Below are 23234 nucleotides of genomic sequence, written 5' to 3' on the forward strand. Positions count from 1 at the left end.
CTGCCCCCAGGGGAAGGGGATGCCACGCCTTTCCCTGCAGGGATACACACACACACACACACATAAAACTACTCTGGAAAACCCAGGAAGAGCAGACATGGCAGGAGGCTGGGATCTTCTGGAAGCAAAAATGGGGAGCCCTCTCCTGCCGACGGGAGCAGCTTCCCTGCTGGTTTCCTGGGTGGTGGCACTCAGATCTGCTCCCTCCCAGGCAAAGGGGGCAGGCCAATGCCCACAAAAGGCCAGAGCGGGCACCTGAGTTGATGGGAGCTGGATCTGGGGACGCAGCTTGCTCAGTAAGGCTGGGGGGGGGGTGGCCAGAAGGGAAGGGGGCCGAGGCTTTGCTTGGCGGATTGAGGCTCGCTGACTTTGAAGGTTGTTTTTTCTCAACTGATCTCACTTTTGCTCTAGCAAGAAATGCTAGGAAAATTTAAAATCTAATACTGGTTTCTGAATAGGCCATCTCTCCTTCAGAAATGTCTTTAAAAGTGACACAACTGGATTCCCTGCTGAAGAATAAAGCAGCTGGTGGTATAGCAAGTGTTTTTTTTTAAATGCCACAATGAATTAATCGAAAATGTTTCTACTGCAGGAGGCACTTCCGTTAAGACAAATACAAGACATCTGTCTTTAGATACAGTGTGCTACATACATATGTTTTTTTTTGTTTAAAAAAGAGAGAGTTAACCCAACATCTCCACGGCAGGGTGGTCCTTGCTCTCCATCCAATCAAAACCCGCCGAAGTAATCGAGTTAATGGACTCGTTGCAGATCTGTTGGAACAGGGGGTCATTCTTCAACTCTTCCAGTGTGGCCTCGTCGTCCTGGCCCTGCTGGTGAGCTGGGTCAAACAGCAGGTTGGTGTCCAGTGTGTTCAGGTCGCTAATGCTGCCCGAGAGCTCAGAAGTCAACCGGATGTCACTGGAGAAGACGGAGGCCGCGCTGCCCAGGTCCGTGGCCACCTGGCTCACCAGCTGCTGGCTGGCCTGCAGGCCGTCCTCCCCCAGGAGGTCCTTGACAGCACTGCTGAAGTCCAGCGAGGGCTCTGAGCTCTCCGATTGTGCTTGGTTCTCTCCCGGAGGGAAAGCGACCTGATCCACGCTGCTGCTGCCGCCTCCGCCACTTTTGGTGAGGTAACTCGGGGCCTGGAACTCAAACACAGAAGGGCTGGCGTTGAGCAGATCCCCCTGGGCGTTGGCACCCGGGAAACCACTCGACGTTTCCAAAATCTGCGTCAGGTTCATCCTGGCCGTGTAGTTGGAAGGCATGTTGTTCATCCCCAGCCCCCTCACCGCGTCATCGTTCTCCGGGTCCAGTTTGTTGAGCAAGACGTTTATCATCTTTTTAGAATTCGTCTGTTTCGCAGGCGGAGGGAAAGCCGTCTGCATCATGACCGTCAAGGGGACCGACTGGCTCCTCTGGGCGAGGGTGTTGGCACTCGTGTCTGCGGGGACATTTGCGAAGGTGGCGTGGACCTCCGGGGTGACGGGGCTGCCAAAAGACGCCACGCTGGAGTGGGGCACGTTGGCGACGGGGCAGACGGCGGAGCCGCTGCCGCTGAGGTTGCGCTGGCGGTGGACGGCGGGGCTCACGCTGCGGCACCGGAAGCTGCTGTTGTGCGAGGAACCGGCCCCTTTGCCGTCAAGAGGCGCAGGGACGGCAAAGCCCTCTTGCTTGGTGCTGCTGATGGGGGAGACGGGGGTCACGCGGCCAAAGTGGGCATCGTGGTGCCGGGACTGAGTCTGGTAGGACTGGCCGGGAACTGCAAAGGCGTGCGGCTTCCGGAAACGGTCTTCCACCAGCTCCTGGTAGCTGGGGAGGATGCCGTGGCTGGAGACCACGGGGTTGCTCACCCCGCCGTACCCGGCGTTCATCCACTCCAGCTTGGTCTTGTCGGGGTGGGTGGCCATGGGCCGCTGCATGGGCTTCACGGGGCTGCTGGAGACGATGCTGGCGTCGTGGTAGGCCATGCTGGAACTGATGGGCGTGAAGGCGAAGGGGTTCCTGCACTCCACGGGGCTGGGCGGGACGCTGCTGCTGCAGTTGGAGTGGGGCGTGCCGATGGGGGTGTGCCGGCTGCTGCCCAAGGCGCTGTCCACGGGGGTTGTCTGAGCCATCCGGGAGCAAGGGCTCTCCCGCGAGACGCCCTGGGACCCGGCAATGATTTCCGAGGTGGGAGTAGGCGTGGGCGTAGGGGTGGGCGTGGGCGTGGGGGTGTGGACGGGAGTGCCGCTGTTGTGGATGGGGTGGTAGAAGTGGGAGCTGCTCGGGTGGGAGGACAGGGCTGCCCCCTGGGCCATGCCCGGGTTTTGGAGGGCCATCCCCAGGCAAGAGCCGTACGGGTGGGAGCTGCCCATGGACATCTGCTCCTCCATCAGCACCAGCTCCTCCACGATGCTGTCCTGCGTGAGGTCGTCATCGAAGGAGAAGAAGGCCTCGCTGGGCTGGGAGGCTGGATCCTCCAGCCCCTTGAGCTCCGGCTGCAGAGGGAATTGGCTCGGAGTCTGCACCGGCAACTGCTCCGCTGGCCCCTCCGGTGCCTGCTCCAGGAGCGGCGGGCCGTAGGCGGCCTCAGGTAGTCCCTCAAAAGGCACCGGCTCCCAGGCAGACTTCTCCACCTCGTCCGCACCGGAAGGCCCGGCCAGCGTCAGGACGCCCAGATCCTCCTCCTGCTGCTGCTGCTGACCCTCGCAGGTCACGGGAGCAAAGTCCGAGTTTTTCACCAGCTGCTGCCACACTTCGGGGCTGAAGCCGCCGTCGGGCTGAGTGCTGTTTTCCAGGATCAACATGTTTCCTTCCAACTTCACTTTGATGTTGGGGGAGGAGGCCGCCAGCTGTGGCCCCAGCGCGGGGTCACCAGACGTGAGAATGATGTCCGCGTCCAAGGGGCAGCTGGTGGCCAGGCCGCCGGCGGCCGCGCTGACTTGGATGGTCACCTTGCCAGGGAGCTGAAGCAGGGCCGCTGGGCCGTCGTTCTTAGCCAGAGACACCACCCGCGGCAACGGCGGAGCGCTGCGGCTCCCTGCGGGGGCGTCCAGGCCTGCTGCAGGGGCCTGCTCCGCCAGAAGCTTCTTTGCAGGGGGCAGCTGGGATTCCGGGAAAGGAGGCGCCACCCTCTTCCTGGGGCTCTTGGAGGACAGTCTGTCACCCCCGGGAGACGAGAGGCTTCTGGCGCTGGGGCAGGTTTGGGCGGTGGCAGCAGCCGAAGTGGCAAGAACAGCAGGGCTGCTTTCTAAAGAAGGAACCAGTCCGGAGTCTGCAGGCCGGGCAAGGCACTTCCGCCCCGACTCTTCCGCCCTCCGATCACAGACCTGGGCAGGCTTTGCTTCTCCAGCCCTCTCCTCGCTCACCGCCTTCTGGGGGGGCTCCGCTTCGCGCCTCCGCAGTTGAGGGGCCGGCGTACTTGGAACTCCCCTCGCAGCCTTGGAAGCGTCTGGGTTCTCCTGGCCCCGCGGCAGGTGGTCATCCAGCACGGCTTCTGGCTCCATTTTGACCTCAACCGAAGAGGTGGCCGTGGTTAAGCCTCCGCCACTCGCCCGGACCACGGGAGACTGAAGCGGCACGACAGACCCGTTCTTCATCTGTTGGACGGTCCTCGGCTCCTCTGCCGCTCCCGCACTGCCCACCACCGACGCCGTGGGCTTGATGGAGGCGCCACTGGTGCCGCTTGGGGCAAGAGATATTGCTGTCATCTTCACCACGTTCATGTGCTGGGTGGGAACCATGGTCTTGATGGGACTACTGGTGAAAAGCACGGTTGTTGGAGAGCGGATGGTGAGGGCGCTGGTGTTGGCTGGCTTGGGGAGGATCTGGGGGTACCGATGGCGGGCAGAGCGGTCGCCCACGGGGCTGGCGGGGACATTCTGAGGAGTCTTTGGCGACTGCTTGACCGACTGCATGTGCTGAGTCACCACCTGGACGTTGAGCGGCAGGACTTTGCCTTCCGAGGCGCTGCCCGGGCTAGGAGAAGTCACCAACTGCCTGGTCCTCGGCACCTGCGGGTGGATGACGAGACAAATTTCCATAACACTTCACGGAAGTAAAAACAGTGATGCAAAACAGACGTACCAGAAAGTCGAGAAAGCCAGCCCTGAACACATGAAGCTGCCTTATACTGAACCAGACCCCCCTGCCCCAGTCCATCAAAGTCAGTATAGTCCACTAGGTAGACCGGTGGAGGCTCTCCAGGGTCGCAGGCAGGGTGTCTTTCCCATCACCGACTTGCCTGGTCCCTTTAACTGGAGATGCCCCTGGGGATTGAACCTGGGACTTTCTGCATGCTAAGCAGAGGCCCTGCCACTGAGCCATGGCCCCTCCCCAGAGAACCTTCCACTCTTATGCCCAGCTCCCAGTTCCGATTCGTACAGATCCCCACAACAGCCCATGTGAGTTTTTACCCTCCCATCATGTTGTGCACTGCAATGTTCTCCCCCCTCTCCACCTTATATCCTCAACCCATCCTTTTCTGACAGTGGCCAAACACACAACTGTTTTTCTTCCAGCTATCACCCACTTTCTCTTCTCCTGTTCAGCTCTAAACTCCTGGACCGGACCACCCTGCATCTTGTCTTTGTCTCCTCCACCCCTCTGCAAACTGGCATCTGCGTTCTGCCCACCACAGAACCGGCTCTCCCTCAAACCGCCTCCAAAGTTGGCCTCCAAGTCTGGGGGACCATCTCTCCACAGGCCTCGGTGTCACCACGATTGGCCGGTTCTCCTCCCACCTGTCCCGTCAACATGCCCACCTCTAAGTCACCAGAGGAAAGGATTCACAACGGAAGATTAATTAATTGGCACCTGGTGACGGCAACAAACAGGTTCCAACAAAATGGGCTGACACCTTTCCTGAGAAGTTCTCTTTGGAAGTGGGCTATATATTCAGAATGGGCCATGTTTTGAATTTAGAATAGGCAGGATCAAGATATTTATAGCTTTGGTAATGGCTTCAGAAAATCTGATACTTCATATGAACGTTTGTGTACTTTAAACTATTCTCTCTCTAGTTCCAGACCCTGCTGTACTGTCTGACCCTTTCCGGCTGAGGGACGAAGGGGCCGAGCAGGTGGAAAGTCCCACATAAGAACATCGGGCCCCTCGCCTCCAGCTGTGCAGGCCTTCCTAACCATTTCCATCTAGACAATAGGAAGGACTTTCTAACATAGAGGGGTTCCTCAGAGGAACATGCTTCCTCGGGAGGTGGTGAGCCCTCCTTCCCTGGAGGTTTTTAAGCAGAGGCTAGATGGCCATCTGTCAGCAATGCTGATTCTATGAACTTAGGCAGTTCATGAGAGGGAGGGCATCTTGGCCATCTTCTGGGTCACTGGGTGTGTGTGTGGGGGAGGTAGTTGTGAATTTCCTGTATTGTGAAGGGGTTGGACTAGATGACCCTGGTGGTCCCTTCCAACTCTTATGATTCTATCCGACCGGAATTCTAACTAATTTGCTCAAATTGCTTCTACAGAGGGCTTTTGGTTCTCCACCATGAAAGCTGGCACGCAGTCGATGGGGGTGTGTGAGCGTGTTTCTGGGCCTCTGCGGAACAGCTCCTTCAGAGGCCCTCCCCTCTGGGTCCCGGCCCCTCCTCCTGCCTGCCGTCCTTGGGCGACCTCTCCAAACCCTCACCGTAATTGGGCTGGGGACGGCGGCCACCACAATCCCGATGGGCTGAGGAGACAAGATGGCGGGGCTCCCATTGGACAGGCCGGCCACCCCGTTGCCCATGGCACTCTCGGCCTTCTTGGCGGGGGCCTCTCCAGGCAGCGGGGACTGCAGCTTCTGCTCCTGCTGCTTCTTCTGGATCTTGCGCTGCAGCTGCTGCTTGGCGTCGACGGGGGAGGGGAGGGTCTTCACCTGCGGCTGGAAGGAGTTGCTCTCGGCAGTGGGAACAAATGCCGACGGCTGAGGGAGCCCTTTGAGCCCTGGGAAGGAGAGAGCCAAACTCTCTGAGCACATGCGCTGTGGCCGCCTTTCCCCACAATCCCTTACTCACGCCCACGAGACATGCACAGAGGTCGCTGTGTTCTCCTAGGTCAGGGGTCCCCAATGTGATGCTACGGCACCCACTGATACCTTTTCTGATGCCCAAGTGTTTTTAGGAAGCGGGTGGGGCCAGGTAGGGCTTTTGCCCAGCACGGCTCCTCATTGGCCGTGCAGATTTTTTAAAACATCACTTTGGGCAGCAGCTGCCACCACAGCACAAGGAACTGCACTGTGTTAGAAGAAGAAGAAGAGTTGGTTTTTATATGCCGACTTTCTCTACCACTTAAGGGAGACTCAAATGTGGCATCTGATGAACACACATGCACATGAACACATGAAGCTGCCTTCTATCGAATCAGACCCTCGGTCCATCAAAGTCAGTACTGTCTACTCAAACCGGCAGTGGTTCTCCAGGGTCTCAGGCAGAGGTCTTTCACATCACCTCCTCGCCCAGTCCCTTTAACTGGAGATGCCACTGGGGATTGAACCTGGGACCTTCTGCATGCCAAGCAGATGCTCTACCACTGAGCCACAGCCCCTCCCCAACCCCTCAGGTTCTCTCTTTACATTAGATTTATTTAAAATATGAAGAGAACCCCCCCCCACCCAGGCACCAGAGAGGCAGCCAAGCTCTGACCTGCCGGTGCCCCTGCCATCACGGTGAGCGCCGCCATGGACTTGGTGCCGATGTAGTGGCTTTTGACCAGGAAACGGGCTAAATCCAGGACCGTGTCGAAAGGCTGGCTCAGCACCTTCTGGGCCCACTCGCAGACCAGCTGGCAGGCGGCAGACACCACTTCCTCGTCCGCGTTGTGCAGGTGCCCGGCAGGCTCCGCCCCTTCCAGCTGAAAGACAGGCAAAGAGCAGGCGGCCTTGAGCCCCGGCTGGCCCCCCCGGCACAGGAGGGGAAGCCCTGCCCCACGGCCCACCTGCTGGAGGAAAAGAGCAGGCCCAGGTGTGTATACTTTACCCCGTCTCCCGTTTTGTGGAAGTCCAAGTTGGGGAGCGACGGCATCTGCACAAAGGCTTTCTTCCGAAGTCCACTATAGCAATACGTGAATTAAAAAAATTAAGGGAAACAGACTTGCTACTCTTTGGTATATTTGCTACCAGTGCAACACATTCGTGTGGACAATGGCTGTTTCCCAGTAGGGTTTCCTGCTGTATGAACTTCTTTAGGAAGAAGTAAAACTTACCATACAATACTTGTTTGACCAATGCAGAACTCCCCAAAAGGGGAAAAACAGCCCAGATCTTTCCCACCAAGGATAGAGGGCTCGGGCACAACCACTCTCCCGTGCTGGGGTCCCAGCAGAGGAAGCTGGCCGGCCCCACTTCCCTCCAAAGGATATTTCGATTTGCCTCTTGTGCCCAAGCGGCGGGCCTTCATGTTGGGAAAGACGTTCTTCATGATCTTCCCAAAGTCAGCAGCACTGAGCGGGTGGTAGCCAAGATTGTCGCAGTAGCTCCTGGAAGGAGGGAAGGAGTGGTGAATTCAGGAGACCCCGAGGCCTAATCCCTTCACCACCTCCAGAGGTGGCGAGCGCTCCTTCCCTGGAGGTTTTTAAGAAGAGGTTGGACAGCCATCTGTCAGCAATGCTGATTCGAAGATCTTAGGCAGATGATGAGAGGGAGCGGCATCGAGGCCATCTCCTGGGCATGGAGTGAGGGTCACTGGGGGTGTAGGGGGGAGGTGGTTGTGGGTTTCCTGCATTGTGCAGGGGGTTGGACTAGATGACCCTGGTGGTCCCTTCCAACTCTAGGATTCTGTGACCTTAGGAAAATGATGAGAGGGAGAACAGCCAGGCAGCATGACCAAGCTCTCTTCTACTGAGTCAGACCCCGGGCCTTCGGAAGTCAGCATGGCCAGCTCTGACTGGCAGCAGCTGTAGAGAGTCTCAGACCAAGGCCCTTCCCAGCTATCTGCCACAGACTCTTTCAAGGGGATTCTGAACCTGGGACCCTCGACGCCCTCTTCCACGTGGCCAAGGCCCCAGCCCTGATGCCACACTGCAGCCAGGCACACCCCAAGCAGGGTGCAGACCCCAAGAGGCACCGAGAAGCCACAAAGAGGCGAACTCCTACCCACCCACCCCGTCCCAACTTGCCCAGAGGCAGGAGGAGGCCCGGCAGGAGCTGCTCTGGTAAGTCCCCCAGTGCACGGTGGGAGTTGCCTCTTTCTGCCAATGCCACCCCACCCCAGGAACGCTGCCATGCCGGTCCCACAAGGGCAGGGCCAAAGACACAGGTACTTCCTGCCACCACCAGAACACACAAGCACAAAACCCTCTGACTGGGCAAGGCCCCAAAGGTAGGACCGGCTGCCGCTATTCAGATTTCACCTTCCACCCCCAGGTTCGGAGGCCCCTCCACAAACAGGCAGGTGCCCCTTTTCTCTCCGGGCCCCCAGCAGACCCACTGCCCCCCCCACACACACACACTGCTGGGCATCACTCACTTGTACTCATCGTACACCTCCTGCTTGGGGAGGGAGGTCTCAGGGTGCTCCTCCAAGGTGTTCCGGATCCAGGAGAAGGCGTGCATTTGTTGTGCGCGGCTGGACGACACCGACAGCTGATCGCTGGGCCAGGAGGGAAGACGGACCCCCGGTCAGAGGGTGAGTGACGCCTCCCCAACTCCCAGCTCCTGGCGGAGGGATACAGGGCGGCCCCAGCACCCAGCAAGCGCTGTCCTCTGCTCCCCGCCCACCCCAGCCTCGGAGGGCAGCGGCCCCTGGGAGCCAGGCCACCGGGGGAGACCAGGGGCTGTGTGTGAACTACGAGGGGCAGACTTACCTTCTCTCGCCATTGCTGGGGCCAGAAGGCAGTTGAAGGTAGAGGTAGAGTTTCTGTAGGTCTGTAAACTTCTCAACTTCTTGCTAAAGACGGAATTTTGGAAGAGCGCAAGGGTCACTGACTGGCATTGCCAAGAGGGGGAGGGGGGAGCCAGGTTTACACAACAGACTCAACAGGTACGAGCAGCCGAACTTCACTGGGCAGGAATCCCTCTTTAACTGAATTTAGCACCTGTCCTATCCAACCAGGTGTTCTGTCTCCACAGTTCCAATGTACCAAATATTGTAGATCACCCTCTGTTATTGAAAGCCTCGTCTTACAAAGCAGTCCACTAATTCCCAGTATATATTATGGAACTAGTCTTTCTCTGTTTTAGAAGAAGGAGGAGGTTGGTTTTTATATGCCGACTTTCTCTGCCACTTAAGGGAGACTCAAACCTGCTTACAATCGCCTTCCCTTCCCCTCCCCACAACAGACACCCTGTGAGGTAGGTGGGGCTGAGGGAGCTGTGACTAGCCCAAGGTCACCCAGCTGGCTTCATGTGCAGGAGCGGAAAAACAAATCCAGTTCCGCTTAATCTCCAAACATGCAGGCAGTCCTAACTATTGTGATTCCATGAGTTTCTGTCCAGATAATACAATTTATCTTGTTTACTACAGAATTTGTTTTATATATCTCCCTAGATGGCAAAAGTTAAGCTCCATATGCTATGGCAGCATAGGGTGTAGCAGTTTGAAACTCTCTCTCAAATACTGAGTATACCTGCAACTTCTTATAGAAAATGAAAGTATTTAATTAATTCATTTGTCTAGAAATCAGAAGGAGATTGAGACTAGGAAGGGCAACCGTGAAGGAGCTAGAAAAGATTCTGAAGTATAAGGATGTGTCACTGGCCACCAAGACTAGATTAATTCATGCCATCGTATTCCCTATTACTATGTACGGGTGTGAAAGCTGGACAGTGAAGAAAGCTGATAGGAAGAAAATAGATTCCTTTGAAATGTGGTGTTGGAGGAGAGTGTTACGGATTCCGTGGACTGCCAAAAAAACAAATCAGTGGATTATAGATCAAATCAGGCCTGAACTGACCCTAGACGCTAAAATGACTAAACTGAGGCTATCGTATTTTGGTCACCTTAGGAGAAGACAAGAGTCACTGGAAAAGACAGTCATGTTAGGAAAAGTGGAGGGCAGCAGGAAAAGAGGAAGACCCAACAAGAGGTGGACTGACTCAATAAAGGAAGCCACAGCCTTCAATTTGCAAGATCTGAGCAAGGCTGTCAAAGATAGGACATGTTGGAGGACTTTCACTCACAGGGTCGCCATGAGTCAGAAGCGACTTGACGGCACTTAACACACACACACACACACACACACACACCACCTTCCTCCCCATTGGAGACCCAAGGTGGCTCACATCGTCCTCCTCTCCTCCGTTTTATCTTCACAACAACCCTGTGAGGCAGGCTAGGCCGAGTATGACTGGAACCCAAAGTCACCCAGCAAGTTTTCATGACACAAGTGGGGATTCGAACCTGAGTCTCCCAAATACTAATCCAACCACTGCGCCACTCTATTTTTACTTTTAAATGTCATAAATATAACAAATACAATTTTATATGACAAGTAAGTTATAAGTTATGAATTTTATGTTGTTCAATCAGTAGAAGTAGTTTAGGCTTTGATAAGAAAGTAAGTCTTGCAAATATTTCCCCCCACATTTCCATTTTTTTCCTGGAAAATTGGGGGTGGGGTATCCCCTGTGGCTTCAAAATTTCCCGAAATTGTACAGCTATTGTCCAGCCCACCCCACACGCTGAGGGCCGCTTCAAAAAGGCAGAAAGAATTTCCAAGACTGAGCAAAGTCTACCATTCCTGCTCTTTTCATCCCTTCCCACAAACCAGAGCGAGGATCAGAACAACCAGCCCGGAAGTCCTACTCACCAAAATGCAGTCCACTTTCGATTGTACAGTTTTGCTAGAGAGAAGGGGGAAAAAAAGAAGAGTCAGGATTGACGCACGCGATCATTACTGAAGAACGCACACAGCAGGATCTCCGCCAGTGAGAAAGAGAAGCCGAACGCTTCTTCTTGGTGGTCAGCAACCAGCCTATTCCCACGGCGTGTCTTAAGGCGAGAGAAAACCCATCCCTGGTTGACACGCAGCCAAGCACCACTTCCCCTGAAAAAAAGCAAGACGCCTCCTGCTGCAACACGGTGCTTACTCTGAGTAATACCAAAGACCTGTTAGTTCCAGAACCAGAGGAGTTCCATCTTTCCCCAGGCAGAAATAAGATACAGCTGCTTTCCCATGAAGGAGAACCACGGTTGAGCGAGCATTTTTTTGCACATGCACACATAGAGCCATAACACTGGCCCCTCCTCCTCCAAACTTCCTGATGCAGAAGTCTGTCTCCCACACCTGCAGGCCACTCCACAGTGCCCCCCACCCACTTCCCCTGCCTCTCTTTTTCCCACTTCCCCCCCCACCTTGCCCTGCTCTGCCTTCTTTCCCAGGCTGCCGCTTACCCCTCCCATCCAGACCCCTGTGACCCTCTCCCCCACCCCCGCCGCTGCCTTCAGCACTCCTCTCTCCCAGGAGGCCTCTGGCTTCACCAAGGGGCCCCTCCATGAAACCGTCCCCGTCCTGGCACGCTCTCCGTTTCTGCACTGTCCAGCACAAACGGCCCCCGCCCTCTCAGGGGGGACCTCATGGTGTTTTCCAGGGGCTGCAATCCTGAAAGTGTTCTCTCGCGGAGGAAGGCTCAGATCCTAAGCTAACCCCTGTTCACCCCCTGGAGGGCAGGAGCTCCCTGTCCTCACCCAGTTTCAAGGGTGCCCCACATGAGAAGGGCTCCCTTGCCCCTGCTGGAAGCCCCCCACAGTAGCAGGGGGGGCAGTCTCAGACCAAGAAGCCCCGCTACACCTCCAGAGGGAAGAATATCGGCTTGCTCACAAACCTAACGAAAGACGCATGATTCTAAAACAACTGCCATGGCTCAGTGGCAGAGCCTCTGCTCGGCATGCAGAAGGCCCCAGGTTCAATCCCCGGTGGCCTCTCCAGTTAAAGGGACCGGGCAAGGAGGTGATGGGAAAGACCCTTTTCTGCCTGAGACCCTGGAGAGCTGCTGCCGGTCTGAGTAGACAATACTGACTTTGATGGACCAAGGGGGGGTCTGATTCAGTAGAAAGCAGCTCCATGCGTTCATGTGCTTTCCTATTCAAGCCATCCATGAGCAGACCGCTCTGAGAGTGAGGTGTAGCCGCGTCGGGCACTTAACGGAAAGAAACAGCAATCTTTCATCGACCGAGGCAGCCCGTAGTTTTTCCAAGAGTGTCCCCACAGCAGCTCCTGAGGCATGTACGCGTGCCTACTTGTGGTCACTCACTACTGGATGCGTGAACTGGACACAGAAGGAGGTGATCTGGCATGGGCAACTACGCTTAGTCAATTTCCATATTGTTATTGATTTATTTTTAGTCTGGGGAAATATCCTCTTTCTCCAAAGCCACCTGCCTTGTGACCACACCCAGATGCCCCCATGTGGCATCAACACTGCTGCTCAACGTTAACATCGCTAGACCCTCACCCCCTGATGATGTCATCAGATCCCATCCAATCAGTCTCAGGATCTTGGATGCTGGGGGGGGGGCTGGCAACCCCGCCCTCTTCAGTGTACTCTGCCCCCTTGCCTCTCATCAGCCCTCCCCCCATTCTGCTGATGGAGCCCCCGCCTCCAAGCCCATGGCCTTTTCAGCCTCAGCCCTTGCCCTTTTGGGGACCCCCCTCCCCGCATTCCTTTGCTGCTGGCCCCGGCCTGTCTGCAGACTGCGGCTGTTTCCCCCCCCCCTCCTCCTCCCTGGTTCTCTTTCAGGCTCTTCTATTCCACCACACACCCCTCATGCCTTTGCGACCCTTAGCACCAACCTGCACCATTTCAATAGCACTGTTTGTTTTCATGACAAAGTGCTTTGGGCAACGTCTTTAGCGAGCACGCTGTATAAAAAATATTAGTGCACAAGAGCTCACAAGAGAGGCGGGCGTGAGCAGGGCCAGGAGTGGCCCCGGTGCCAGGCGACCAACACCTTGGCACGGAGAAGCGCCCTTCCCTTGCCTTCTTCCTCGAGGCTCTTAAAAACCCTGTTACCAGGCAGCAGCCCGAGGAGGCGAAGGTGGGGCAAGTAAACACCCTCAACCAGACCTTACAAGGGAACCACCAGGATCGGGCCACTGCTGGCGACAGAGCTAGATCGGGACAGAAGGAGCTGGCCTTTCAATCCCCGCTCAGCCGTGACGTTGGGGGGTGGGGGCAACCTTGGGCCAGCTTCTGCCACTTGCCCGGCCCCAAGATCCTCGGAGGAAAGGCAGAAACGTGCATGTGGGGACTCTGATAAGTAGCTCCCCCCTCCCCCATCCGCAGCTGCAAGACCGCGAGAGACGCGCACACAGAAACTTTCCATTTCACACACGGTCCCAGAACAAAGCTCATGCGCGGCTCAGCCAGGCCTTACGCAGTTGCATCTCCCAAGGCTCAGAGCACAGCGAACCATTCTGCACAGCCAGGAAACCCTCCCCCCCCCCAAAAAAAACTTATTCATAAGCTACACTGAAGACACCTGGAGAAGTAACCTGGAAGCCGGGCTCTTGGTAAAAAGCAAGCCAGGAGTCGAAGCCCCAAGGGAACCTCATCCTGCGCTGGAGGGCAGAAGAGACTAGTCAGCCCCAGAGACTAGGCAGCGGCTCTCCAGGGTCTCAGACAGGGGTCTTTCCCATCACCTCCTTGCCTGGCCCCTTTAACTGGAAATGCCAGAACCTGGGACCTTCTGCATGCTGAGCAGATGAACACATGAGGTTGCCTTATCCTGAATCAGACCCCCCTTGGTCCATCAAAATCAGTATTGTTTACTCAGACCAGAAGCTCTCCAGGGTCTCAGGCAGGGGTCTTTCCCATCACCTACCTGCCTAGTCCCTTTAACTGGAGATGCCACTGGGGATTGAACCTGGGACCTTCTGCATGCCAAGCAGAGGCTCCACCACTGAGTTCACAGTCCCTTTCAAAGCCCAATAACTATTTTGAGAGCCCAATAACAGAACTGCTCTTGTTTGCCACAGGGCAGGAGGCCTCTAACGCACTTTGTCTTCTTAAGAACATAAGGAAAGCCCTGCTGGATCAGACCGAGGTCCATCAGGGCCAGCAGTCTGTTCACACAGTGGCCAAACAGGTGCCTCCAGGAAGCCCCCAAACAAGACGACTGCAGCAGCACCATCCTGCTGCTTATTGTTCAGGCAAACAGGTGTGCATTTGGGGAATAAGGCACTCTGGTCAGCGTCCGGTCCTGCCGAATTCAAGAGGGCACTCCCCGCCCCCCCCAGTGAGCACGCTCAGAAAAAAGCGAAGCAGGAGAAGGCTGCCACCACATCCTGACACCGGAGAATAGTTGTGGCCATTGTCTGAGCAGGAGCTTAAATCTCAAAGCAAACAACTCTTCTCCACGCTGACCCCCGAATACATTTTGCACGACACACTTCACTTCCTTCAGCTAGTAAATAACACTTAACAGTTGATATGTGTTGCTTCGCTGTGGATTTCTGCCAAAAATTTCCTCTCCCCACCAAAACATTTCTTGTGGCAACTTCACATGGCATTTCTAGCTGTCCTCCCCCCCTTTCCACACCCACCTGCTTTACCTCTGAGGGGTCTGCAGGCCTGGCGCGCCGCAGCCCACCACCCAAACGCGACCTCCCACCCCACGCACTCCCCCCTTCCTCTTGCCTGACTCTTAAGGCCCCACGCCAAATGTCCTCTCAGCCATGAAATTCATGGGAGAGGGTGAACAGGGCACACACCCATTCCCCAAACCCTGGGGGAGAGGAGGGGCTGGAGAAGAAGCTCCCCCCAAAAGGGATATACCTGGGAATGCAGAGCAAATGCGGTGATGATGAAAGCAACGTCTCTGGCTTTTTTCAGGAAGCAAACTTGCCAGAAATATTGTCCTGGCGACACCATGGATGATTCATTGCCTGGAAGAAGGTTCAGGAGCTTCTGCCAATGGGCATGGGGCATGGAGTAGGGGGTCACTGGGGGTATGTGGGGGAGGAAGTTGTGAATTTCCTTCATTGTGCAGGGTTTGGACTAGATGACCCTGGTGGTCCCTTCCAACTCTATGATTCTGTGACCTTAGGCAGATGATGAGAGGGAGGGCACCTTGGTCATCTTCTGGGCATGGAGTAGGGGGGGGTCACTGGGGGTGTGTGTGGGGGAGGTACTTGTGAATTCCCTGCATTGTCAAGGGGGTTGAACTAGATGACCCTGGTGGTCCCTGCCAACTCTATGATTCTATGGTTAACACCCCCCCAAAAAAATGCATTGGAGGTTGCAACTGTCAACTCCGAACAAGTGAAATCTTATCTGATTTGCTTTCAAAGAAGGCATCCCCGGTTGCTAGTGGAACAGTTACATTTTTGTCAAACTAAAGTTAATCAATGAAACAATTAATGGGTAGCTAAAATAATAAACTCTTTGTGATGCAAAGAGCCAACTCTGCCACCGTCCACACTGACTGTCGCCACACAGGATTGCGGGTGACCCCCCCACCCAAGACTCTCAGATCCCGCAGCTGCCCTCCCCAACAGCAAACAGAAGAGGAAGTTTAGTCAACAGTCACCTAAAGCAGCAGATGACCCACCCCCCATTAATTGGGGTGCTCCCGTTATAGTCCCTGGGTCTGAAAATCAAAGGCAAACTGTGTGTGTGGGGGGGGGGGTGTTCACAGATTCATACAGTTGGAAGGGACCGCCAGGGTCATCTAGTCCAACCCCCTGGACTATGCAGGAAATTCACAACTACCTCCCCCCCCACTCACACCCCAGTGACTCCCTACTCCATGCCCAGAAGATGCCCAGGATGCCCTCTGTCATCAACTGCCTAAGGTCATAGAATCAGCATTGCTGACAGGCGGCCATCCAGCCTCTGCTTCAAAACCTCCAGGGAAGGAGAGCCCACCACCTCCCGAGGAAGTCTGTTCCACTGAGGAACCCCTCTGACTGTTAGGAGATTCTTCCTAATGTCTGGACGGAAACTCTTTTGATTTAATTCCAGCCTGTTGGTTCTGGTCCGACCTTCTGGGGCAACAGAAAACAACTTGGCTCCCTCCTCTATATGACAGCCCTTCAGGTACTTGAACATGGTTATCATGTCCCCTCTCAGTCTTCTGCTCTTCAGGCTAAACCTACCCAGCTCCTTCAACCTTTCCTCATAGGACTTGGTCTCCAGACCCCTCACCATCTTTGTTGCCCTCCTTTGGAATATTACTGTAGCAGGGTAAGAGAAGGGGGATTATTACCACACAACAAAGCAGAGGCTTTTATTGAGGACTGACTTCCTCCAGTGCCTCAAAAAAATACCAGTGTCGAGGCCCTGACAATTCATTCATCTGCTCAGCTTCTTCCTGGCACCACAATTCACTCGCTCCCCAAGCAAACACGCCCTCTGCCACCAGCACGTGGCTCCCCGTTGCCATTCTGGGAACTCCCGAATCAGCTGCGTTACACCTCCCCGAGTATTGGGCCCTTCAGATGCTTTTTTTCAGCCAAACTCCTTGGAAAGACGAGATGTCACCTTCAGCCCTAACAGGTAGCTCAGGCAGCCCTCCGTTTTCTGTGCGCTGCGCATGTATTGGTGGGATCAGCACCCTGCCCTGCTCCAAAGGAGCTGCTGTTATTTAAAAAACAACAACCAACCACCTGGAACTTCTTCTAAGGAGCTCAGGAGGACAGCACGTGCGGTTTCTTCTTCCTGCTTTTCACCCTCGCTACAGCCCTGCGAAGTAGGCTTGGCCGCGAGAGGGTGACTGGGTCAAGGTCACAACAGGGTGGGGGATTGGAACCCGGGCCTCCCTAGCCCAACACACCGGCTCAGGGGGCTCCGCCGGTATGGTTTTCCAGCACCGCTGTTAGGCTTAAGCCAAAGGGAAGGGCACGGATCCCTATCTCGGCACCCTGCAACCAGCCTGCCCAGGGTTCTTCGGCCCGTCTCCGGAGGGCCAGCAGGGCAGAAAACCACCGTCAGTGGGACGCTGGTGCCAGGGCCCAAAGGAAGAGGGCACGTGCCAAGTTGACGCCCACTCCGGACGCTTTTGGTTGGCATCTTGCAGACAAAGGCCCCGGGGGCGAAACCCTCCGCAGGCCGGCTGATGCTCCAGCCCTGGCAGGGCGGCCAGTCAGGGTCTTGGGGGGTTTTGCATCGGATCGGATCGCTGCCGGTGCCGAGCCCCTGGGAGGCAAACCCCAGCGAGGCCCACCCCTCCCCTTGGGGGCGCGGGGCACAGGGCTTGGGAGGGTTGCTTCTCAAGCCTTATCTTTTTTCAAGGGGGGGGGGATCTGTCTCTTAAATGTCCCGCAGGGCCCCCTCGCCCGCCCCAAAGGGCCACCAGGGCTTGACTCCCCCCCCCCCGCAATTGCAGTTTGTGCCGAAAGGAGAGGGTCTGGAGCCCTCTTGTCTCCCAGCGTGGATGGTGCCGCCCCTCAGCGGAGCGCCAGCCGTGTCAACAGGGGCCCGAAGAAGCGCATCTCGGCATGCCAGGGGGGCGCGGGACAATGGGGCAGCCCGCCAGGCCAACCAACCAACCAACCAAGGGCAGGCGTGAGCAGCCCCCCACGCACCCGCAGCGAGGGGGGGCACCAAGGAGCCAGGGGGGCGGCGGCAGTGGCGGGGCTCTCTCCCCCCCCCCCACAGGGCACCCTGTCCACAAACAAAGGCGGCTGCAGCGTGGCACAGGGCGCCCTGGCCCCCACGGCAGGCGGCAGCAGCGTGCCTGCCCACCCGCCGTTCACCTGGCACGGCTGGCACCCCTGGCCAGCCCCGCCCGCACGCCCGCCCGGGGGGGCCGGGGGGCCTGCCTGCCTGCCGCCAGAGGGGTCGGCGGGCTCGACGGTGCCAAGCAAGCACAGCTGCCCCCTCCTCCTCCTCCTCCTCCTCCCCCGGGCGGCGCCCAGCCCACCGCCCCACCGCCCGGGGGGAGGGGGGGGAGGGGAGGGGGCAGCTCGGCGGCTGTAAACAAGCGAGGGGGCTGCGGCGCCGCCGCCGCCGGAGCCACCATGCGGCAGAGGGAGGGAGGGAGGGAGGGAGGGAGGGAGGCGCGGCCCCGCCGCTCGTGTGAACGCGGCGCCTGCTTCCCGCACGCCAGCCAGCCAGGCGTGCGCGCCCAGGACCCCTTTTGTGTCTTGCTCGCCCGCCAGCCAGGCAGGCAGGCAGGCAGGGCGCGTGTGCGCCGCCCGGTAAACACCGTGTGTCCCCCCCCCCCCACCGGGCGGGCGGGCAGGCAGGCACCCCCCTTCCTCCTCCTCCTCCCCCCCCCGGGCCCGGGCCTGCCCCTTCGGCCGCCCCCCTCCCTCCCTCCCTCCCCCGGGCCCCGCCGCCGCCGCGCGCGCCCCCTTACCAGATGGAGGTCTTGATCTTGTGCCGCAGCGCGCTGGCCTCGCTGGCCTGCAGGCCCGGCACCAGGGCGGGCAGCGAAGGAGAGCCCCCCCCAGCCGACGCCGCCGCCACCGCCACGCCGCCGCCGCCGGGGGGCTGTGGCGGAGGCTGGTCGGCCATGGCTGCGGGAGCGGGGCGCGCCTGGCTGGCTGGCTGGCTGGCTGGCAGGCAGGGGCGGCGGGGTGGGGAGCGGGGCTAGGCCTTCCTCCTCTGGCCCGCCGCCTGGCGCGCCGGCCGGCCGCGGGGGCTCATCGCCCGGCCGAGGGGGGCAGGGGGGGCGGCGGCGGCGGCACCAGCTACGCCCCGCGCCCGGGCAGGCGCATCGCTTGCAGAGCTGCCGCCACCCCGCGCGCCCCCGCCGCACCAGCCGCCGCGCGCCCCCGCCGCCGCCGCCTCCCGGCAGGCTGGGCTGGGCTGGGCTGGCTGCTGCCTGGGCCGGCCCTGGTGCGCGCACGCTCCGTGGCTGGCGTCGCGGGCGGGGAGGCGGAGGGCGCGCGCACGCGGCCGGGCCGGGCTGGGCGGCGCTCCGGGCGGGGGCGTGGGGAAGGCGCGCCGCTGGAGAGGAGAGGCCCGGCCGGAGCCCCGCCCGCCCGCCCGCCCGCTCGCTCGCTCGCTCCTGCCCCGCGGCGGGGTCTGGGCAGGTGCGGCGCGCCACCCGCCACCCGCGCCCTCCCCTCCCCGGCACGACCCCGCAGCCTCGCGGGAGGGGGCCGCGGCTCAGCCGCACAGCCCGTGCTCGCCAGGCACCAGGCCCCCGGGTCAATCCCCAGTGGCCTCTCCAGTTCAAGGGACCACCGGGCAAGGAGGGGATGGGAACGACCCTGGAGAGCCGCTGCCCGTCTGAGCGGACAAGACGGACTTTGATGGACCAAGGGGGGGGGGCCTGATTCAGTAGAAGGCAGCTTCACGTGTGTTCACGGCCAAGGGGGCTTTTGTGCGGGCCCCTCCGAAGCCCAGGATGGGCCACGTGCCTTGCAAGGTGGCCTCAGCCAGCAAGGCGATCCGGGCAAGGCAGCCGGCGCCACCTGGTCCACAGGTGCCAGGGCTGGAGCATCTCTCCCCGCAGGAAATAAGGGCTTTTGGAGGGCTGCTGCAGTTTCTGGAAGAGGACTACAAAGCAGGGAGGGGGCAGAAGGGAAGACCAGAAAGAAAACCTTTGTGGTCGTCCCCAATCTCAGGGGCCAGTAGGTCCTGCTATGGGCCGGGAGCTTCCCCTCAGCCCCTCCCAGGGCCAGGCCGGGGCCACCTCATTCCGGGCAGGAAAGGGAGGATGAGGCCCCGCCTCTGCCCCTTCTCTTCCCCCCTGGCTCAGTCTGCCCACTTCCCGGTTGTGCCTCCTGAAGCCACTCACAGTACAACACCACACTGCCCATGCACTTGTAAGCCCACATGCAGATCCATAACATATCCAAGCATCTCTGACCCCGGCCAGGGAGCAGAGAAGCCACGCTTGGTAGCTTGCCCAAGGCCTTTACCAGTAGAGGGGGCTGTGCAGGTCTCCCTGGTTGGGCGGGACTTCCTGCATCACATCTCGGGGCAAGCAGCAAGAAGGCTCTGCTGCCTTTCAGGGCCTCACCAGAAACACGCCAGGGCATACAGGGGAGGCAACAAGCCAACAGTTTGTTACAGGCATTTTAATTAAAAGTTTGGAAAGCAACACTTCAAATAGAGAGCCATGAAAATATGCCCCCAATAGTTACACGTCTAGCTCATCTCCAACCCCCTCCCCCCGAATGTCTGCTCAGGGCTAAAGCGGAGTGTGTCTGTCCTCACTCTACAGATCAGAGGAGGTTAGACGAGGCCAAACTGGCACTGGAGAGCAGCTCGTTCAAGGGTGCACTGATCCCAAGGCAGGGCAGGCTAAATCTGGGTTCCCCTCCTTGGCTTTAGCGGGAAGGAGCACCCCTCTGACCTGCAGCCAGCAGATCTGAAAAGTGCCATGGGACCCAGAAGAAAAGCCCCCCCCCACACACACACACCCTCTTGTTTTTGTGTCTCTGCACAACCCAGGGCTGTCTGCTGCACAAACTATGACGCCTGCTCTGGTTGGCGGAGGCAGATCTCTCGGGCTGCCTGCTTAGGATCAGCATCTGGTGGTGCCGGTGTGTTTTCTGCGGCTGCGCTACAGCCTCCCTCCCCTGTGGCCCACCTGGGGTTGGGGCAGCAGCAGCAGCCTGAGGCCCTTCCGTGAGCGCGGCTTGCAATAAGAGCAGCCAGGCTGGGCCTGATTTCTCACTCTAACCGACGGGAGTCATTTCCCAGGGAGCTGCCAGGTTGCATTTCCCAGGTTTTTGCATATACGGTCACCGTTCCCCTTCCCTCTAATTTCACCTAGGCTGTATAATCAATCTGGGAAGCAGGGCCTGCTCACATTTCCTGACCTTACCAGTTCTGTCTCTGGCTGGCTTGCTCTCCAACAGCCCACCCCCCAATGTGAAGGATGGAATCCTAAGGCATGAGGGTGCCACAGTTTATGAGAGGGGCATAAGAAAGGAGACCCTGGGCCACCTCGACACAGAAAGGAGGTCTGCCCAGCCCAGCTCCAGAACACTGAAGAAGAAGAGTTTGCTTTTATATGCCAACTTTCTCTTAAGAAAGAATCAATCCGGATTACAATCACCTTCCCTTCCCCTCCCCACAACAGACACCCTGTGAGGTAGGTGGGGCTGAGAGAGCTCTAAGAGAACTGTGACTAGGCCAAGGTCACCCAGCTGGCTTCGTGTGTAGGAGTGGGGAAACAAATCCAGTTCACCGGAATAGCCTCCGCTGCTCACGTGGAGGAGTGGGGAATCAAACCCGGTTCTCCAGATCAGAGTCCACCACTCCAAACCACAACACCACGCTGGCTCCCTGGGCGGGGGAGACGGTGCCCAAGGCCCAGGAACTAATTACGCCCCCCCCCAGGAGCCCTTCTCTCCACATGATGTGCTTAATGGCTTTGTAGAATCCTCTCCTTTTCAACCCCTCCCCTCCCAGCCGAGTTTAGTCGCCCTCCATCCTGCAACAAACCAGCAGGCCAACGTTGCTCTCCTCAAAGAGAGCTGCCCAGCGAGACAGAATTGTGGATGACCCTCCAGCCCACCCCCCCTTCTTATGGGGCTGGACTTTCCCCCTAGAGGTTAATGTAAACACACCACATGGAGCATGTGTTGCGCATGAAACCAGGGGGCTCCCCGTGGAGCACGGCTGGTCCCCTGTCAACAGAGAGAGAGGCCAAGAACCGCCTGGAGCGGCAATTGTCGGGCATCAGAAGATGTTTGTTGTCAGGACTAAAGGATTTACCACAGTTTAAAGTTGCCTAGCCAACAACAGATTGTTAAATCTAGATAATAGAAAGACGGGAGAAATCTGTCTGGATTATAGCAGGGAGATTATGGCAAAGCCAAATGACAGTGTATGTTTTGCTGGCAAACATGAAACAAACATCGTCTGAGAAGACAGATGACGATGCAGAACACAGGAAAACCCCACCGCAGAGAGATCTCCATACTTGGCGTGCATGCGCACGGGGTGGGGTGAGTGGGGTGGGGGGGTGATCCCTCACAATTTACCAGACATCACAGCCAGAATTAAGGTCGCTCTGTTGAGGAATATGGGTTTAGCTCAAGTCCTAGAAAGCAGAGGGCTTGTTGCCAGCGAGCCGTGCTTCTCTTGTGTGGAATTCCCCGCACGAGGTTTTGATAATTTAAGTTCACCGATCCTTCAAAAGGATGCTTCTGGGGGTAGTTGGAAGAACACCACAGACAAGTATGGGAATGCTCAAAAGATCAGCCGTGACGGCCACCGCCCTTGCCTTTCTCTGGCGTGCAGAGCAGGTTGGAGGTACTTGCTCACCCCAAGCAAAGTGGGCATGCTGCCACCACAACCAGGTCTGAGGCCTTCTACAGGCTGAAGATACCTGGTTCCATCACAGGCAGGGCACACACCATCTCAGCAGCGGGTGTCAGGAAAGACCGTTCTCAGTCTCAGCCCCCATCTGAAGAGACAACAGAAAACAGGGTAAGCAAAGGGCCCCCCTCTGTGGAAGGATGCGCCTTGCCTAGCGCGTGAGCCCCAACTGTGGTCACTCACATACCCCAAGAATAGGGTTGCCAACCTCCAGGTAGTAGCTGGAGATCTGCTATTAACAACTGATCTCCAGCTGATAGAGATCAATTCCCCTGGAGAAAATGGCCGCTTTGGCAATTAGGCTCTATGGCATTGAAGTCCCTCCCCTCCCCAAACCCTGCCCTCCTCAGGCTCTGCCCCTGAAACCTCCCGCCAGTAGCGAAGAGGGACCTGGCAACCCTACCCAAGAAGCTGCTAGGCGGGACGTGGCGGGCCAGCCCAGCACCCTGCTTCTGCCGTACCTCTCACAGCGGAGGGGGCTCCGTTGAGCTTGCCAAGGGCTCAGAGCAGTTGGCAGACCCGTCCTCCAGGTATTCGTCCAGCCCTGAGAAACAGCAGCATTAGACGTAGCAGACATCCTTTTGTGTCATTGCAAATTCCAAGCTAATCATGCCCTGGGCAGAAAGGTGGCTTTGTGGCCTGGTGGGCACCTCTGGGATTGATACCTCAAAGGCACGGAAAAGAATTCTGCACAACAACCCCTGTAGCCACAAATGAGACCCGGGCACAAAGGGCAAAGCAGTCCGATCTCACAAAACGCCCCCCGTCACTCCCAACCACACGGGCCTGCTCACCGGCAGTCCAGCATTTGCCACAACAGAACTCTTCCAGCGAGGCCCCCATTGAGGAGGGGTCCAGAGCGGGCAGACCAGCTCGCCCCCAGCCTTACCAATCATAACAGAAGTGACCAAAAGCTTGAGCTTAAAGGATTATGTCTTGAGAAAGACTGGGGGGCATTTTCAAAGAAATTTAACCAACTAACCCCCTTTTTATTGTGCTGATGAGATTTAATAACATTTAAGGCCCTTTTCCCCAGCAGACACAAAGCTGTTGTAATCAGAGCATATTATCGGGGGGGGGGGGGGGCGGGGAAACCT

General features: G+C 57.7%; 1 protein-coding gene across 1 annotated transcript; it reads right to left on the bottom strand.

Moving 5' to 3' along the window:
* Positions 1–457: 457 nt before the first annotated feature.
* Positions 458–18369, bottom strand: RFX7 (regulatory factor X7). The gene is made up of 9 exons (XM_056866012.1): positions 18212–18369; positions 10719–10752; positions 8775–8857; positions 8438–8560; positions 7332–7448; positions 6950–7034; positions 6617–6824; positions 5623–5918; positions 458–3995 (listed from the first exon to the last, which is right to left on the bottom strand). Exons 1-9 carry the CDS (start codon positions 18367–18369, stop codon positions 684–686), a joined length of 4416 nt encoding a protein of 1471 aa, XP_056721990.1. The 3' UTR covers positions 458–683.
* Between the last annotated feature and the right edge of the window lie 4865 nt (positions 18370–23234).

The sequence above is a fragment of the Euleptes europaea genome, chromosome 20, assembly GCF_029931775.1.
Source record: "Euleptes europaea isolate rEulEur1 chromosome 20, rEulEur1.hap1, whole genome shotgun sequence".
NCBI classification, from domain to species: Eukaryota; Metazoa; Chordata; class Lepidosauria; order Squamata; family Sphaerodactylidae; genus Euleptes; species Euleptes europaea.